Source organism: Haemaphysalis longicornis, unplaced genomic scaffold (genome assembly GCF_048455015.1).
Source record: "Haemaphysalis longicornis isolate Haplotype H1 unplaced genomic scaffold, Haemaphysalis longicornis Haplotype H1 scaffold_3, whole genome shotgun sequence".
Lineage (NCBI taxonomy): Eukaryota > Metazoa > Arthropoda > Arachnida > Ixodida > Ixodidae > Haemaphysalis > Haemaphysalis longicornis.
The window spans coordinates 221600661-221620370 of NW_027526335.1; the positions used below are offsets into that span (position 1 = coordinate 221600661).

General features: G+C 49.3%; 1 protein-coding gene across 1 annotated transcript in view; it reads right to left on the reverse strand.

Moving 5' to 3' along the window:
• Positions 1-16181, reverse strand: part of LOC144175724 (galactosylgalactosylxylosylprotein 3-beta-glucuronosyltransferase 2-like) — a 56981-nt gene extending 40800 nt beyond the window's left edge. Inside the window, exons 1-4 of the mRNA XM_077704757.1 lie at positions 16175-16181; positions 14863-15071; positions 7128-7331; positions 3488-3775 (exon numbers count right to left, since the gene is read on the reverse strand). Of these exons, the coding sequence (XP_077560883.1) occupies positions 3488-3775; positions 7128-7331; positions 14863-15071; positions 16175-16181 (708 nt within the window). The remainder of the gene's footprint in view (positions 1-3487; positions 3776-7127; positions 7332-14862; positions 15072-16174) is intronic.
• Positions 16182-19710: the final 3529 nt, after the last annotated feature.

The following is a 19710-nucleotide window of genomic DNA, read 5'->3' on the forward strand; positions in this document are numbered from 1 at the left end:
CTCGTAGCTAAGTCGGTAAGACAACAAGCTCCCACATTGTTATACCAGTAGTTCCAGGTTCGATTCCTGGCGGTGCTGCAGGGAATTCTTTTATTTGTTCGCGGGAGTTTTGGGAAGGCGGTCTTGGGGAAGGCGGATCGAGGCTACTTGTAGTCAACAAACAGCAAACGGCTTAGCCACTGAGCAGCTCCTGAGGCCACACATGTCAAGTATTAACAATTTGCAGGTGTTGGACCTTTTAAACATATTATGAAATGCAAAGAGTTTGCACACATCGGGTGTGGGCTTTCGCTGTTGCGCAGTGGAGCCCTACGACGGCCCGATTTCTCCAATAAAGTCGCAGCTACGGAAGGGCAAAGTCGTTTTATATCCCCTGCAACTGCCGAGAATGCATTTCGTTTGGTCAGCTTGCACTACGCTCGCGCTTTCAGCAGCGACAGGCCATTGCTACATTGGTGCTCACTCATTTCCCGCGTTGTTACATAGAGCGTGATAGTGTTCGATTGTCTGGAGGGGAAAGTGCGCAAGCGGGTACGAAGTTGAAGGTACGTGAAAGAATAAAAGGCCTGAATTGCATTGACTGCAATATCAACAACGCAGGGTCGAACCGTTTCGGCATGAACCGGGAACCGTTATTTCTTTTTTCGGTTCAGTTCCGGTTCGACACCCTGATTATATATATATATATATATATATATATATATATATATATATATATATATATATATATAGCGAATCAGAAAAGGGAAATGAGGGGCTCGGTGAACCAAGACGGAATAAGGGAAAACCTCGGAAAGCAAAGGGGGCAATGCGGTATGTCATAGAAACAGATGAAGAATTTTTTCAGTCAGAAGGAAAGGGGTGAAAAAATGACCGCCGGATGGGATCCGAACCCACGACCTCCATCGCATGCCTGCTGATAATGTCTGAGAACATGCGTGCATTTTTTTCTTCTTTTCTGTTTTTTGTGCGTGTGTTATACTTATGTTCGCCCTCTTTTTGGCCTGCTCTGAGGGTAATGGGAGGTTGGAGGCGGCCCGCCTGACCATAGGCTGTGATAACGCGAAGCCAGGTTTCCGCGTAATAGTGCCCCTCCCCCCCCTCCCTGGAGGGCATACTATGCCCTTCTCCTCCCGGGGCGCGGGACGGGGTGGAGGGGCCGTTGCGGCTCCGTGGCGGGCTGTACGAGTCTCAATGTCCACCCCGGTGCTCCTTCTTGCCCCCCCCCCCCCCACCCCCTCCTTCCCCATGTTCGCTCGCCGTTTTCTCTGGAGCTTTCCGAGGTCCAATGTGCGCAATGTGGCATTTGTCTTCCTAACTAACAACTTTCTGAAAGCGTAGCTCAACAGGTGTCTTTTCGTAATTCTTTTCGTTCTTTTTACCATAACCGTTCAGCGCTTTTCCGCTCGGACTTACAAGTTTTGACTATTCCTTTCCCAACTCAACCCGTGGTCGTTCGTGTAGACATGCATGGGTTGTACTTTATGCGTCCGGTTCTTTTCCGTCAACGTCGCGATTGGGGCTGCTTACCACTGGTCACGGTCTATTTTCTTTTTTATCCCCTCGCTCTCTACACCTTGCGTTGCCACTGCTGTATAGTTACGAATTGTTGTTGCTATTTTTGCCTCTGCTTCACTTTCCCCAAGGGTTCTTCTTTCTTGACGAGGCTGAGAAGAAAAGGAGTCCCGCGTATGCAACGGGTGTACAGAAGTTTTGTGTGTCATTCTTACAGAACCCCTGATGAAGGAAGTTCCACTTCCGAAACTGTTGGGTATTAAATAATGTAAGAAACGGGACAAACGCTATCGTCTCCCTCACTATGCTATATATATACACACCTTCAAGTATTATTTTTTTCCTGGTCCACTGGTCCATTGAAACCTGGAACGGATTACCTGCTGACATCAACAACGCCACTTTGGTTGACAGCTTTATGAAGAACGCAGAATTGTGGTTCACTTCGTCCATGTTCGGGAAAGACGTCCTGAAAATGTCCACATTTCTTTATCTTGTCTTTGCACCTCATCCAGATGATGTTACAACGCAAGCACGTTGTTACCCCTTCTTTGACGCATGTTAATGGATTTTGCGCTTTTTTGCCTTGGATTACCCGATGATGTGCTGGGTTCATAAGCGTTGTATTGCGTCCTTTCTGTTAGAAAAAACAGAACTATGTAAAATGTAAAGAGGCGGTAGATAGTTTTTGCTTCCCGTCTCCCACTACTGTGTGTTCACTAGTCCACACAATTGAGGACGTTCTTGCCATTTTTGCGTGCTTTAGAAAAATGCTGTTGATATGTTGTGTTCTCTGTTTCATTTGAAATTCCAGAGTACTTTTTATACCCATCCGTATAGTGGGGATTTAGTGCCCACTTTCTGTTAGAGCCTGACAAAGGCTTACGGTATTGAAAATAAATAAATAATTAGATAAATAAAAAGATAGATGCTACGACTGCCCTACCATGTTCCCACTAACCTCGGCCACAAACACTGATTTACTTGTTGGTTTGTGGCGATTTATTACCAGTGAATGCATAATGCTGCCCCGGAGCTGAGAAAACAGCAGTAGCGTTCTCAAAGCCAAACACTTTAAAATAGTATGCGTCTCACAAACAGCCTTGTGCAGCTTCCGCACTGGCCCACTATGGAAACAGATCCTAGAAATAGTAACGCCAAGTCAACTGTCCACAACCTCAGTAATGTAAGCGCCAGGACACAGCTTCCTGGACGTGGGAACGCGCGAGCGGATGCGTCAGCTCCAGCCCCAGGGGGATCAGCGCACCATCCTTCTGAGATACTGTGACTGTCTGGAGCGCCCCTCTATTCCTTCGCTGCGCCTAACTGAAGCGGCCGAGCGGCGGGGCCCAGCATGCGGACAAACAAATGCCCACATATCCGCCTCCCACATGTGGTATTAACCCGTGAAATATGTGGCCAAAAAAAAAAAAGCTACTCTGCTGTGCCACGTCACGTGGGCCTCAGCGCGCCGAGACATTCCGTTCAGTTGTGGGTACAAGCCTGCACTAGCTGCGCGCTCCCAGCACTGTCTACTGGTTCGCTTCGAACATTCATTTACTCTCAAGGCGCAAACTTGCGTTCACTTTCACTTTCACTTATAGAAAAAAATTACAGCAAGACGGGAACCAGAAGGTTCCATTCAGAGCTGGTTTTTGGGACAAAAGAAATTAAGGTTTGTCTTGCAGATGGGTGGTCTAACTTTGAACTGGTTAGGGGCTACAGTCGGGTCTCCGACGAACGGAGAGAGGTCGACAGCTCCATTGTTTCTTCAGCCTTGCATCACTAGCGCAAGCGTGCCATTTTTGCTCTATTTTCGCACTTCGTTAACAAGTTAACTCACCTAGCCGCTTCGCGAACCGGTTCACGAACCTGTCCGGCTTTTAATGTAAGCGATCCGGAACTGAACAAGAACAAAAACTCCAGTTCTGCGCAAGTATTCGCTTTAAAACGCTAATGTATAAAACCGTACCTTTGTTGCATTTTCGCAAAGCGGTTCGAGGTCCTTGAGCGATATTCCCAGACTGTCGACGAACTCAGACTTCTCAAAGGCCTTGTCGTGCAGCTGGCCGAGACTTGTGTTGGTCGTCAGTAGATTCAGGTTGAATGCAAAACCTGCCATGTCCACGGTAAAACTGTGGTTTTTGGGATGCGGGTCGTGGAAGCCAATTACACGTCCGCCCACAACTACAGGACTGCTTACACCCGTGGACTCAACGGCACCTACAGGAAACACGCTGACGCTTTTCGTCCAGCGAATCTAGGAGACAAGCAAAATTGCAGCGGCTATAGTTTCAGGCCAAGCAGCGCAAAACAAATTGGTGGCAATGACGCGAGAGCGTTATATACTTGGCTCATTGTGCTCAAACCCCACCGATATCAGAAAAACGTCGCAAAAACGGCGGGGCCATTTTCTGTGCCGAGCTCATTCCATACCACGCATGCCTGAGAAATAACACGCCACTGGCTGCGAGGTGTTTCAATGCCTCAGCCGTAAGACAAAGAGCTAACGAGTGCGATGGAAGAAACAAATTCGGCATGCGCTGACCCACATCACGAAGCCGTCTGTACTCCCGATTCCGGCGGGCCCTCGTATCTGGCTGCCTCAATTCTAGTTTCCTTTTACCCTGAATGACGGACTTCCGTGGACGCTTGATGGGCATGGCTGATATTGGACGTCTAGCCGGCACGGCAAAATAAAAAAAAATATGAGCCTAATAACGCTTTCACGTCAAAAGTTGCAGATGACATCTGCGTTTCGGTCTTAAGACGTATGACGCGATAGCTGTACTTCGGCGTCAAATGAGCGTTTTGGAACGGAATTGGAGCATTTACCATTTATGCATTCCAGGCATTGAAATTCAGTACCTAGTAGCCGCATTCAGTAGCCGCAAAGGTTTTTAGTAGGCGTGGCAGGAGAAAATCAGTGGCATCGACAATTATGTGGCTTAAGATGTGGACGTGAAAAGTGGCTCCGGGTGTTGCTCAGTTTGAGCGGGAAGACGACGTGCCAGTGTTTAAAGGTATTGATTCCCTAGCGTCGTGGCATGACTGAACGTTTTGTTTTTTTAAGACACACGCACACACACACACACTGAGAGAGAGGGAGGGAGAGAGATTACTTTGTAAGCAAGAGGTACCCCAGAATGAGCTCACGCTAATTTTGATGTTACAAGCTGAGCAGGGCATCCTTCCGTGTGTCGATATAAGAGGAGTATGTAATGTTTGAGTTGTTCACCCCTGAGCATATCTTTAGACATGACCGCTAATTAGCACAGTTGTAAGTTAATGTCAGACGTTTTCTACCAAGTTCTTATCCCATCAAGATTTGTGGTTGCATGCGTTGGTGCGTATTGCGCAGAATTTGCGATTCGTCGGTGTTGAGAATTACCTTGCGGCACGGTGAGGGTTGGTGTTCCTAGTGTGATGAGATGTTTTCCATATTTGTCGGGAAAGGGAGGGTGGTAGTCGTGGACAAAAGGACGCATTCTATGCGAGTTCGCGTGGATCTGGGTAGGCTGCCTTGTTTCCTTCCAGACGCGTGTGTCCTGGTGGTAATGGGATGTTAACTTTCGGCATTCTGCACTGGGGAATCTTTCTGAAGTGTTTCGGTACAGTGTCTGCAGCGAATAGACTTGTGAGCACGTGGAATGATTTTGAAGCATCCATTCCATAGTTCCGCTAGGCGGATCGCAAAGAGGATAGCTCCGATTCCGCTATTTCCGTTCCTGTGTGTCGCAGCGATTGCCACGGTAGTTCACTGCGACAATTTTTCCTTCGTACTTTTGGTCGCACCGGCGTCCGCGTATACTGTGTTTTCATGGTTTTTGTACTTTCCTCAAAAGAATGTGATCCCTGGTTGTCACCTCTCCTTAATTAGATTTTGATGTATGTGTTTCGGTAAGTGGAGTTTTTATGTAAAGTCACTGGATCAGTAACATATGCGTCATGTCACCCAGCCGTTCTTTATCTGGAGATGTAGCTATATTTGAGAGGGTGACTGGTCCCAATTTCGTTTTTCCCAGATGACCGTTTTGCGCTAGGACAGTGGCCTCTCAGAGGTATAGTAAATGTTGGGGAGGTGAGTCTCATAGGTGTACGAAACAAATGGGTGCTTAGAGTACTGTTGACGAGGCGCCTCTTCCCAGTCCTGTTAGCGTTCCATTTGTCAAGGAGGTTAACAGGATCGGTCGAAGGTTGTCTATGTGCGATGATTCGCCTGGTTTCAGCATCAGTCGCACCTCGCCTGTCATCCAGGAAATGGAAAGCTTCCCTGTGCTCCGCAAACGTTGAAGTGATACATGAGGTCTTCCACACCCTTTTCGTCCGGGTCATCAAACGCATTGATGGTCATTTTAACTTGCCCTGGTGAGTTGAAGTGTTTGCTGGCTATAATGGCGGTTGGTACCTCGTGGACCTCTGTGTCTCTACCTTTAGATTAACTGGAACTTCATAGACGAGAAGTATATCCTTTATATGGACTTGGGTATTTGTTCCTCAAGTCTTGAATGAGGTCATCCGTGGTCCCTGGTGCAAGTTTGCTGCTCAAGCTTCGTTCGCGTCCGTTGGAGGTGCAACAGACCACGAGGTGGCACCGACCACATGGCTCCAAATAGCTGGCGCTAACAACGCCCAGACGTATGTGCCTGCTTTTTGTGCTGCCAGCGTGGTCGCTTCCAAGTGCAGTTCCCGGAAAGGGCGCCCAAAGACCTGGCGCGTGCGTGTCTTCAGACCACACCGAGCGGCTGCGAGGGAGATGTGGGAAATGCTCACCCTTCGCCTTTCACATAGTCCGACACGGTGTGCTGGTTTCACTCGATGCATTATGACCAGCGGTTCCCGCTAACAGATTCCTATGGATTTCTGCAAGGGTGTGGTGCTTTGTCGAGGGTCAGTGTTTGCTTACAATCGAGAAGGGAATTTTAGGGGACTTCGCTGTTAAGTGGTTTATACATATAGCCCTAGCATAAGAAAAACACACGCGAAGCGAACAGCACGAGTGCGAAAACAAGAACCGAGAAAATACGCGTGTTGCTTCCGACTACTCTGTCAATCAGTGGACAGCTGCAGGTATTTGTTCGCTTCGTTGGTGACAGTGCTCATGTCCCTAAACTTCGTTTTAAAGGGTTCGCCTTTTTTGCAGCCTTTGCTGTTGGCGCTGCTGTTCCCTGTCTAGACGCACTGCTGGGTGCTAGGTGATCCCTCCTCGCCCGCCGCCCCTGTGGCGAGGAGTGTCCTGGGTTTCTAACAAAACCGCCAGGTGCAGAACGCCTCAGCCAAAGCCACATGAGCTGATGTTCTTTTACAGACAGAGAGACAGAGAGACAGACAGACAGACAGACAGACAGACAGACAGACAGACAGACAGACAGACAGACAGACAGACAGACAGACAGACAGACAGACAGACAGACAGACAGACAGACAGACAGACAGACAGACAGACAGACAGACAAGTTTCTGCGGCTGATGGCTGCAAGTTGCACATAACAAACATAAATGCCCATTTTGTATTAAAGGTTCGCTTGCAACGCAAAAAGTGCGTAGTAGAACTAGGGCAACTCGGTATAGTATACATTTTGCGGTAAACTGGTAGTCCAGAGCATACCTACCTCATCAAACAAGCGATGATGATAGGTGTTGTCGTCATCAGCGAAGTACAGCACGCCGGGCAATGAGGCAGCCTTCTGAAGCCAGCCAAGCGCTTCCCGACGTGCCAGTGCAAAGCGATCCATTTTACTTCGTCGACACCGACGAGTACACCGCCGATGGATAAGCACATGAGGGACGCCGCATTCCCTCAGAAGCCTGGCCACCTTGGGAAAATTGCGACGTAGTTGTAGTTCATACTGTGCTCACACCAACAATAAAATGAGTGACTATAAGGGCGGCCCGTAACCCCTAAGCAAGGCAGGCGACATCTCTCCAGTTGCTAAGAGAGAACAAAGCTAGGATTAAAGGAAGTATGAGATTGGCAAATAATGATGCAGGGGTTGTGCTGAGATGGGGCCTTTTTTCGGCCATGATCATTATTCAGCATTCATGTTATGATTGTGGCCCTCCGTTTAGATCTGTTCCGGGCAACTGGCAATCGGAGGGAGACACGCGATACTCCGATCAAGTTCATCAGCTGCGCCATCACCATCGTATTTATGATTCCTGCATGTCTCACACACTGCCAGGCCTATCCCACGCACTTCCAATTTCCCCTACTTTGCGTCATCCGAATTCATTATATTACCCCGAATTTTTCCAACTTTGCAAGACAAAGCTCGTTTAAAAGACATGCCACATTCAATTCACTTAAGAATTGCGAATGTCTACAGACCAAAAGAAGCTCCCGAGGGACGCATAAACCCTCTACGAAACCGCAATAAACAGTGTACAACAACACCGGCGAACGAGAAGCCTGCTGCCACACCCGTTCCTGAATACTGAGTACCAGATCATCCAAAACACAGACAATGAATGATTTCAGTGCTGAATAAAGTTTAAGAAAGCCAAGGGGAGCTCGAAATAAACTGACAAAATAACAAATACCACAGAAGCAATCATGCAGGTGAGTGCATCGGTTTCGCTACACCTTCGCCTCTTGAATAAATACTGCTGACGGGCAGTCCTCTCCGTTCCTTCTCCGGTGCGCAGTTACCTTGGGGTATGAAGTGACGTCGGATGTTCGGTTTTTATGATTAACTAAGGGAAAGTGACAAATGCCTTCAATCAATCGTTGCCACCTTGAATTACTGAGGGAGTGAGTTAAGTTAGTTGTCAAATTCAGTTACTCAACGGATATCTTTGGGTTCATGTCCCGACGCAACAACTGACCTGCGGCGCATGCTGTACTTAAGCGTTCGGAAATAATCCAAGAAGCTAGACTTGACACGCCCTCATTCGGCGTTGGGCCCTCTCTTTCACTGTGAGCATAAACGTGGCAACGGCATGTGGGAAGTGTTGCGAAACCCGTCTTCGCCCGGGTCGGCGCCCAAAACCTGATGATGATGATTGCTATTTATTTCCCCCTTGTGGCAGGGGAAGGCAGACCTGCCGTCTGCCTTCCCTCATCGACGTTCGACGACCCAGCTTGTCCACAATGGCAAACTATGCTGCCGCTGGACCATCCCTTTCAGTGACCTTGGGGCCTCCCAAACACCAATGAGCCAGCGGAGGTGCTGAAAAAAGCATGGCTCGGCGCCTCGCGCAGCAGTCTTCGGCGGCGTCCATCGCATCATTGTCATGCCCTTTGTGGCGTGTCTGACGACGCTGGAGACAGTGGCGCACCCACGGGGGGTGTTTTGGGGGTTGTAACCCCCCCCCCCCCCCCCCCAGATGTCCGTCGACCCAATCCCCTCCGCACGCCTCTCCCACCGAACCGAAGTTGACTGAGTGCAGTGTGTAGTCTCGGAAGCTTTTATTATTGGCCATTCGCAGTTAAATCTCGAAGAATATTGTATGACCAGCATTAAAAAAAACTAGAGCACGAACGTTTAGGGTTGTGCTTTTAAGACAGTGCGGACCAACTTGCGTATAACTTGAAGTAGTTCAAGAAAAAGAATGAGAAAAAGTTTTAGTGACACAAAAAGTGTCCCTGCAGAGGAAATTTTTGAATGCTTAAGAATCCCTGGGGGTTTTAAATGATTCCGTAGCCCCCTTCCCCCTACGGCACGCCTCATAGCCCACGCTAAACCGCAAAAAGTCGCACAATTTTTGTAGGGCCAGATTATACCACTTTCTGAACTTCTGTGCGGAACTTCCATCACGACATTTGAATCATTCGTCGCATTCTAGAAAAAAAAAACGCTGAAATTTCCCATAGGTTGGGACTCAGTATTGTCGAGCTTGCCTTCTGGCCTCAAATCAAATCTAACAAGATCAGATCGAAGTTGTTTTATTTCATTTGAAAGCATAAACAACTGTTTTTCCTTCCATACTAAGCACTGTTCGAGCGCTCCCTCTCTCGTTGAATAAAAAAAAAGGTTCGGTTTTCCTTTATATATATCGCCTGAGTTTGTAACATTATAGTGAGAAAGACCGCAGCGCTTCGTGCGCAATTACGAAAACCTGTGATCACGGATAACAATTATGTTTTGTTGAATAGGCTTTCAGAAATATGTGTTAATTTGACTGCTCAGTGCAAATTGTGCCAGCCTATACGAACAGGTTTCGTGCTTTACTCTTGGCTTGACTTCACGAGTGAAGAAGGCATTAATTGTAATTCCTCCGCAACCTCATCTCCCGTCATCCCTTCCTTCCAATTCTACTTCCAAACTTGGGTCCGGGGCTTCGGGCAATGGCAAAAGGCTTCGCGTATCCTATTTTTTTATATGAAGGTGCATCCATCCTTCTGCAGGCGAATCGTATAGGTTATGGCGGCTGGTTTATGCATACTTTTTTCGCGTAAAAATAATAAAAACTCGGCTGCTCTTTATAGTTTTATACATTTTATTTTTTGTGGTTATTTATTTTTATTTTTTTGTATAACTCACATTTGTCTTTATATTTGTTCTTTTACATTTTTACAGTTATATATTATTATATTTTATATTTGTTGTGAAAATTTCTAACCCCTTCTAGACAAAAATCCTGGGTGCGCTAATGGCTGGAGATGTCGTCAACGAGCCACCCGATGACGATAACGAGAGAAGAACGCAGACGTCTTCCCAGCGCTTCAACATCGAAAGGACGAAGGGGGCTTCGACCCCAGGTGGATTGCCTCAGCGGAGGTATCCCAAAGTTCACCTGTGCAAGAGAGAAACGTGTCTCTGTGTTTGTGTGGGGGCGTCACTCTCAGCGCCAAGGATTCTGGGACTGGTGCGTTCCTGACCAATCAGAGAGGTAGGGGAAAAGGGGACGCACCGGATCCATTTATTTTATCTCGCGCGCGTAGCAGTTCACTGCCCGTTCTCTGAGATCGAAATGTAGTTTTTAGGGGAAAAGCACCTTAGGGCCGAGGCTTATCCGGCGTCCAGCGTCCCTGCTCACGGCACAGCACCATGTAAATCGAAACATTTGTGAACAAAAGGTTCACAAAAGGTTAACAAGAACAAAATAAAAGGATGGAAAGTTGGGCGAGTTGGTGTTGATTCACCTAGAAAACAGGCGCGGACAGACGTTGACCAAGAAAAAAAATACACAGGAGGATGCCCTATTAGCAAACTGGCAACATTTATAAAACAGAAATATATAGGGCAACCAACCGACACAAGCCAACTGATTAAGACTTATACAAAGAATATGAATAAAACTTACCCCGGGCATAAAAAAAATCGCGCCAATCCACCCCGTGAATGTGGTTGGAAAGCAAAGCTGTAAACATCACCCATAACTATTACCCATGCGACGTCACTTAAATTCACTCACATCGCTCTACAAATAGCACAACCAGAGAGAAGTGAAATGACTTAACCACACCAGTTATTACTTCAAAAAGATATTCTTGTTAAGGTAAATCAGTGCATGAAGCATGAACGGTGTTTGGTTGAGTTGTATTGGTGTAGCACAAGAGTGGAAACTTTTTTTATAAAATTGAAGTAAGCTCCAACCCGGTGTCAGACGATCTGTCTTCTCCGTCTCTGCGCCGCGGACGGAGGCGACGAGGTTTGCGGCAGAGAAGAAGGAGGAAGAAATACTTCTGTTCAGATTTCTGAACGGCCCAGAGTGCAGCCCTGGGGAGTGATTCCTTCTTCTGTGGGGCCCATATGCAGTCTGCGCGGCCTGTGTTCTCTCCACCCGCTGAAGCTGAGTAGGCAGAGAGGGCCTGGACAGCAGCATCTCCCATTGCTCTTGTTGGGTAGTTGACGGAAAGAGAGGAGGGTGTTCAGGGCTAAAGTCGTACACCCCGATTACGGGGCGGAGTGTTCCTACTTCTGAGCAAAATTTACATTCAGCGTCGTAGCAATTCGGATACAGTAAGTGAAGACACGTAGACTGTGGGAAGGAGCCCGGATTGTATGAGCCGTAGCGTAGCTTTTTCTTCTCTGGAAAGGTGAGGGTAAGGCGAAGGTACGGTCTGTCTCAGAAGGCGATAATGCTGAGTTATCTCCCTGAACGTGACAAGCGGGTGACTGTCCTCGTGCAGCTCCATAGCACGGGAGGTAAAAGCGCAAGTTTGTTCGGTGGACGTATTTGTTGCCCTCCATTGAAGCGTGAGTGGGTGTCCAGATGAGCTGAATCGAACCGTTTGGGGAGTGGTTTTTTAGCACGCGCAGTGCAGGTCAGGACACCCAATCCTACTGGTAATTCCAGTAGGCTTGCTGGGAATCGATGACTACCCTCCGAACTCCTGGTTGACCGAGAGCCAAGGTGATGCCTGCCTCTTCTGCTGCCGTCATTTCTTGGGTCCTAAGCGAGGTACACGCAAGGAGGTTGGTTCTGGAGGTAGCCACCATGATGGCGTATTGCTGCCCTCGATGTTTGGAGGCGTTTGTGTAGATAACTGCATGATCCCCACCGAGGGTGGTGTTTAGCACTTGAGCCCATGCTTTTCGGTGACCCTCGTCATGCGAGGGGCTTATATTTCTAAGCAAAGAGAGCATCTTTAGTTTTAGTCGCCAAGCGTCTGGGAGTACAACAAGCGGAGTGACATTCTGGGCTGCCCAGCCAATCTGGTGAAGCATGCGGTTACCCATCGCAGTTCTGAGTCGGACCTTGTGGTTATAAAGATGGCCTTCTATCAGCTCTTCCAGCGTGTTGTGGAGCCCCGAGCTAAGCAGCCTCTGTGTGGACGCAGTCATGAGAAGACCAATGGCCTGCTCGTCCGCCTTTATAATCATTATATAAAGCATCTCTCTGTCTTCCTTGTCGAGAAGAAGACAGGGGGTTGACGTAACTAACTCTCGAGAGGACAAAAGCTTCAATTAATCGAAAGGTACTGGATTCCTTTAGGCCTCGCTTCTTGATGGCAACTCGCCTGATCATGTGTATGATTTGAATAATTCTGTTTTTGAGGCGCTGCAAGGAGACGTCACTCTTGGTGTTAGGCTCCAGATGTAGGCCCAGGACCTTGATGCTGGGGCTTGGAGTGATGGCCTGGTCATCAAGGAGTATTTGAATGTATTCTTTGGTTTGGCGTGAGGGCGGACGGCAACGAGCTGTGATTGTTTCCGTGAACACTGGAGGCCACATGCTTTAGCACATTGGCGTACTAGAAGTGAGATGCCATGCATAGCTGTGAGCTTCCTTTAATTTTTGTAACTCTTAGCACATGAGCAAGGTGAGCATGAGCAAGACGGGCGTGAGTGGTCGCGTGACACTTTCACGTGGCATTCAGCGAGAACGCAGGGGGTAAACCCGTAGATGTGCTTGGTGAGTACACCACCTGTCTTCCAAGTCTTCGCGTGGGTTCGTAGCTACATCGGTAAGACAACAGGACCTCGCTTTGTTAGTCTGTTAGTTCCAGGTTCGATTCCCGGTGGTGCCAGTAAATTCTTTTATTTGTTCGCTGGAGTTTTCTGGTGACACCAACGGTCGCGAAAGAACCCTTGGGGGGTAGAGGTAAAATGCTTTGCTTTAAAAATGCAACCCGCAATATGCTATCACCGCACGCGTCGTCCGAGAAACGCCAACTCTGCGTCTTGCAGACTGGCTGAAGGATGACTCACGCACATCGACCCCTCCCGGCTGATATTCCAAGCTTCTGCTAAACAACACGGTTGTTTTTTTTGAAAATGGGTTTACAACCCTGTACTTGGCACTCTATACAGTGCGAAGCCAGGTGCGTGTAAAGCCTGCCCATCAGCGAACTGTGATGTTCCCGTAACCGTGTGTTCAGGCATCTTCCTGTTTGCCCTATGTAGGCCTTGCCACAAGCAGAGTCCTTCAATGCCTTTCTGGTCATTAAGCTTCGCCATCACGCTATGGGAGAGCTTCGTTCGCTGCCGCGCCTCGGCGCTGGTGTTGATCGGAGGGCAGCCGGGGGCGTGGTCAGAGGGCGTTTGGCAGGGAACGGACCGCGGAGTAAGATAAAAGAGGCGCTCGACGTCTTATCAGCAGTGCGCTTTCGCTTTACGTGGATTAAGTGGATTAAAATTAAGTGGATCCGTGCTGTCGTCCGCGAACTGGATGACCCGCAGCTTAACCTCAACATGGAAACGTGCGCGTCCTGCGCGCCTGATTTCGGCGAAGGAACGATGATGGGCAAAACACTGACGAGAATAAAGCTGTGCCGGCTTTGAAGACAGCATCTGAGCGCAACAAATCTTGCCTGCATTGCGTCGGCCCATTTGGGTGACAGTGTGCTTTTTTGAGTGTTCGGACCCGCGCTTCAGTCGGATTCGGTTTCGCCGTCCAGATGCCTGACGACTCGCGCCTGCGGGCTCCGGCTGACCCATTTATTTTCCCCGAGCTGGCGTGCCGACACCGGGCGGTTCAGCGGCACCGTGTCAAACAAAGCGACGCCGCGGGCCGCGCATCCTTTCCCGGAACTTCTGGTAGACGCACTTTGGTGGTGGACGCTTAACGGCTTCCGGCCTCCATGGATGTGTTTATGTTGACTTGTGGCTGTCTTTTTCTCCCCGCTTCTTTTACCAACACAAATCCTGTACATAGCGGCCGTCCTCGTCCCATCTCTTGTCTCGTCCTGTGTCTGCCTCGCGCTTAAATACAAGAACGGTGTGTTCTACCTCTTCACTCACAAGAAACAGCAGTGGTCCCGATCTTTGGAGAATTCCGCTTCTTCGGAGGCCCCGGCGCTTGGAATGGCCGACCACGATAAACGAATGAAAACATAGAGAGAATAAACTTCATTGAGGCGCTACCACGGAAGACGCACCATAGCTGAGCGTTGCACTCAGTAAACCCGCTGTGGCCACGCCGTGGTGCCACCCTCGGAGACCATGAAGATGACTCGTATGTTCCGGTGGGAACTGCATGGTCACCGCTTAAGCAACGGGATGGAGCGAAAGGGGGGGAGGGTAGCGGTCACCGGCATCGTACTTTGAACACACGTCTAAGTTAGCGCAGCTAAAGCAAGAAGCCATAACGTCGCAGTGCTACTTCAGAAAAGCGGAAGGCGCAATAATTTTTGTGAGAAGATCGTCAAACATTACTTTATTATAATTTTTAAAAATAGGCACTGAAAAGAAAATGACGCGCCATAATATCGCCCCGGGAGAATGGTTCAGTGAAACTGGCATCGGGGCTTTTGGCACGCGGGGATTATGACACGCGGCTACTGCTCGCGGGGCATTTGAGACACGGGGATAACGCCGCAGCGCTTTTGCGACGGGGCGGGCTTGTGCGCGCGGAGCAATCGTGATACACTACCACGCTAACCCGACTAGCAACAGAGGTAAACTTTCGACTGCGAACACTTTGCAGCTGTTCCGTCCTTGATCAAAATTAGCATATTACCGTCTTCGAGGGGCGGTTGGCGAGATTGACGAGCACCCAGAACACCTCTGTGGTGAGCATCAGAGACTGGGCAACCCGCAGAAGATCGGGGATCTGGGTGGCGTGCCGGTAGGTCGGCGTCACCACGTACACGGTTGGTACGGAATTCTTCGCCTGCAGCTGCGGCGACCACCTCAATGGCGGCAACGACAACGGCGTACGCCAAGATGCTGGAAGAATGCGGAGGGTGTTTGACTCTTTGGTACTGCTGCTATTAACCGCATTGAAGCAACATTTTTTGTGTTTGCAAGATTAGCAACGGTTAGAACACGTTACACAATTCCTTCACGTAGAGTAAATGTATTTGTTTGGTTGTTACAACACTCGCTACGCTAGCTGTAGGGTTTATTAGAGGCGCTGGCGATCGATACTTGTAGGCTGTCGTGCATGCGGAACACCCTAAACACCTGCTATCATCCGTGGCCGAATCGTTTGTACATAAATTAAAACGAAACACACTTGACATCCCGAAAGCATCAGGATGGAACAGAAACGAAAAAAATAACCGTGATTCCCAGCAGGCATCGAATTGCACATAATTTCAAAAAGAGAGGTCAACGCGCTAACGTGAAAGTGATAGTTTCTGCCCCTAATTTTTTTTATTTACTCATACTGTTTGCCGGTAAGGCTGGTACTGGGTGGGGTTACAAAAAAAATTCACGAGCACGCACGAAAGCGCACACATAATCGCGCACGCCTAAATTATTGCACAAAGCACACAAATAACGCGAAACAACGAAAACACAGGCAAGTGAACGAGTACAACAAAGAATTTTATGCACATACATTCATATATACACACGCACACGTGTGCAAACATGCATTCAGTACTACTAACAACGAAGGCGGGGTTAATTTGTACTTAGGCCTGCAAGAAGCGGTGCCCAAATTCAGAAGCAGTCTTAGATTGAACGATATATTCTGACAATGCGTTCCAGTGACGTGGAAAAAAGAAGTGCTGGTGCGTAGTTGTGGTACCCTGTAAGCGCGGCTACTTGTGCCTCGGACCTTGTCTCAGAATTAGGCAGTGAGTTTGAAAGGCATCTTGGGTAAGCCAAAAGAAACACTTGAGGAGCGCATGACCACGGTGAACTGCTAGGGTTGGCAAGTTAAGAATTTAAAGCATATTTGGGACAGAGTCAGCCCGCGAGTAAGCGATAACATAAACCGAGCCGCCTTTCTTTGCACTTTTTAAAGCACGCTACCGCTGCGATCATGGCCTTCAAATTGTCGTTTTTCGTGCAGGCCCTCCTGTCATTGTCAGCCATCTTGCCCTTCATCCTCGTCAACACCGACGCATGCCCGGTCCACCTCGTCGCACAGCCGACAAGGCCCCTTTTCCTGCCAGTCAACACTGAAACCCGCGAGAACTTCTTTCCCTGCCCGCCCATTCTGTCCTGAACTTGCTCATCAATACAGGGCGTTCAGTGAAAAAAACACGGTAGGTACGTTGTAGTAAGGGTGCGTGACTACCGGGATCGATGGTGTTTTCGACGGTGGTGGTTCGCCCCATACCAGTCTGGACAGAATCAAAAAAAAATCACAGCATATCCACGGGGTGAATGATGATGAGTGGGCGAAGCTCCTGAGGGGAAATCATCGGTAAAACCGCGCGCCGCAACCTCCACGGCCGCCGTGGAGGTTGCGGCGGACGCCGTGGTTTGACGCGCCGCTCAGTTTTCGTCCACCCCAACCTCCATGCAACGTGACCCGGCGAACGCCGCCGATGGTCCGGTCGCGTTCGCCGCCGCGCGTTCGACATCTAGCTCGCGTAGATCGCCGACGAACAGCCGTATTTTCGACGCCGGCGGCGGAGCGGCCGTCGCCGGGCGACGTTCGCCGCCTTTTCGCCTACATTTCGCTGCATGGAGGTCGGCCTTTATCCATCGGGCGACTTCGAGCGCACGCCAACAGCGAACGGATTTTATTACAACGCTCCCCGCCATTTAGTAAACAATCCAAGAACTAAACTAGAGGTAGCCACGCCATCTAGTAAACAATCCAAGCGCATCTTTTCATCATATACAAGTACCGCCATCTAGTAAACAATCCAAGAACTAAACTAGAGGTAGCCACGCCATCTAGTAAACAATCCAAGAACTAAACTAGAGGTGGCTACATACATACGTCGAGGATGGACAGACCCACGCCTTAAGGAGCTTCGCCCCTAAAAACGTTCGAAATCGGCGCAGCATGGCAAGAGGTTGGCCTTGTTCGAAGGGCGAAAGGTTAAAATCAATGGAGCGAATAAAGACATTTGCGGAAAGTGAGGATGTCGCTGCACCAGGTGGTCTCACTGACTTCAAGGCCACTGACTTCAAGTGGTGTTAAATCGTCTGGCACATCCACAGCGACTACAGAATCGACGGTCTCGACGTACCCGACGCACTCTCCGCGTAGCACGGTGCAGGGACACGAGCCGCAATGAGAATTGTAGTTTGGCTGTTACTGGTGGGAAGCAGGGAGAAAGGAAGCCAAACACTACGTCATTGGTGAAACAGGTCAGATGGCGTAAACAGCTGTGTCGCATTGGGCAGAGATAGACAGGATAACAAAGCAAGGATGGCGGGATGAGGATGAATGCTAATTTCTTCCACCACGATCAGTTTTACGGCAGAAGTAGCGGGCGTTCCTGCAGTGGAGTGATCTATCAGCGGGAAGGGCTCTACTCCAGCACGGCCACAGTCGATTACAACTCCATGTTGAGTAAGGAAATTCCACCCCTGTATGACATTGTTGGAGCACAAAAGCAGGACAAGGAACTGAATGGCATACACGACGTCTCGAATAAGGACACGGGCAGTGCACACGCAAGCTGGATCAATAGGATGAGCAGTGGCAGTCTAACGAGAACTCCAGGCGTTGCGTCGTGACCTTCAGGCGGCGGCAGAGTTTGGCGTCCGTGACAGAAACAGCGGCCCTAGTGTCGACAAGGGCTACGATTTCGGCGCCATCTATGACAATACTAATGAAGTTTGCGGGAGAGGGAGTAGGTTTTGACAGTTCGACGACGACGCAGGTCTTGCCTCCAGAACTGGGGCGGCCAGTTTTATGCTCCCGGGGGGACAGGACGACGACGCATGGGAGACAGCGGCGTCGTCGCGGAGACGAAGATTAACGGTTTGTGAAGTCACGGCTTTCGGACGGCATAGATGTCATCGGTGAATTGAATGAGTGGCGAAGGGGCGTAGGAATAAGCTGGGGAAGGGTTACATCCCGTCGTCATGGTGCGGCGGCAATAGCGTGCCACGTGTCCAGGAGCTCTGTAGGCACAGCAAATTGGACGATTGTCCAGCGTCCTCCAATGGTTAGTGAGCTGCGGACTAGGGCATACCGGCGGATGTACAGGTCAAGAGGGGTGGCGGGAGAACGATGGGCCCGATGTATGTATCTGACTGCGACTTCGGCGTACGTTCGTCGTGGGATAGAGTCAGGAGAGCTCATTAGAGTGGCCCTCGGCACAGAAGGTAAGGTAGCAGCGGCCTGTTCGCAGCTCTAACCAGACCACTACCCTCGTTGCAGGCGGGTACGAGATAACCCGGTGCCTCCCTCATGGACCAAGCTGCGGCTCGACGAAGATGGCCGCGTTAACAGCATTGAGAAGCCATCGTTCCCGAATTGGAAATCGGCGGGTGTTTCTGCGGAAGCAATCTCGTGTGCCGATGCCGCCTGTAACATCGGCCCAACATAAACGACGAGCTTCCTGGCGGTGGTCACTTGGGAGCAGCGGCAGCGGCCTGTTCGCAGCTCTAACCAGACAACTACCCTCGTTGCAGGTTAGTAACTACTGAAAACTGCGTGCTTAATTCACGTTTCTGCTGCTATTGCTGCCGCTGCTGCTGCTGTTGCTGTCATTGACCGATTTTATTAGCAGTGTGCGTGGTCGAAAAATTGAACCAACGTCTGACAATTGTTGGCCGTGTAGGGCCATCTTTCACGAGGATGAGCAGAATGTAAACCGTGCTGAGTATTCAGGCACATATCATTTCGGAAAATGCGCTGGTGTGACAGAAAAATCTTTCAAAGGAAAGAGTAAAGCTGCAACAAAAACTTGGCCATGCCCTCAACGTCGCGATGTTGGACCACTGGCTAGCAACAGCAAAGGTAGATGTTCTGAATTGGACATCAAATCGGCTCTTGCATCTATCATGGAGAAGCTAGACAGCCTGCCTGTCCTAGTGCAAAAGGTAGAAAACAATGAACAATCAGTCCAGCACATATTTGACAGATTTGATGAATGTGAAAAACAAGTTGGCTGTCAAGAAAGTGAAATCAAATGACTGCAAAAAAAGAGTGGCGGAGCTTGAGGCTAAAGAAGACATGAACGAAGTTTTTCAGGCACAGTTGCAAAAAGAAGTTAATGAGCTTGAGTTCCCAAACAGGCAGCTGAACTTGGAAATTCATGGTATTCCTGCTCTACTTGTTGAAAGGCGTAGCGGAAAAACTGGAAGTTCCGTCCTCGCAGAAGCAGATGTCCAGGCTGTACACAGGCTTCCAACAAAGCCAGATAAGGTTCCAGGTATGATCGCTCGTTTTACGAAACATGCTGTGAGGGACGCTTGGCTCAACAAAACAGCAAACTAAAGGGGAGCGAACCACGCTTGTTCCTCAAGGAAAACCTCACGCGTCAAAACAGAGAGCTGCTTCCAGCAGCAAAGGAACGTGCCAATTAAGATCAGGGGCACCGTTTTGCATGGCACACTCATGGAAGGATTCTTGTTCGCAAGGACGATGGGGCGCGCATCATTCGCCTCAAACTAACGGCCGACCTTGACCGCCTGTAGATAATATGCTTCGTGCTTGTAGCGC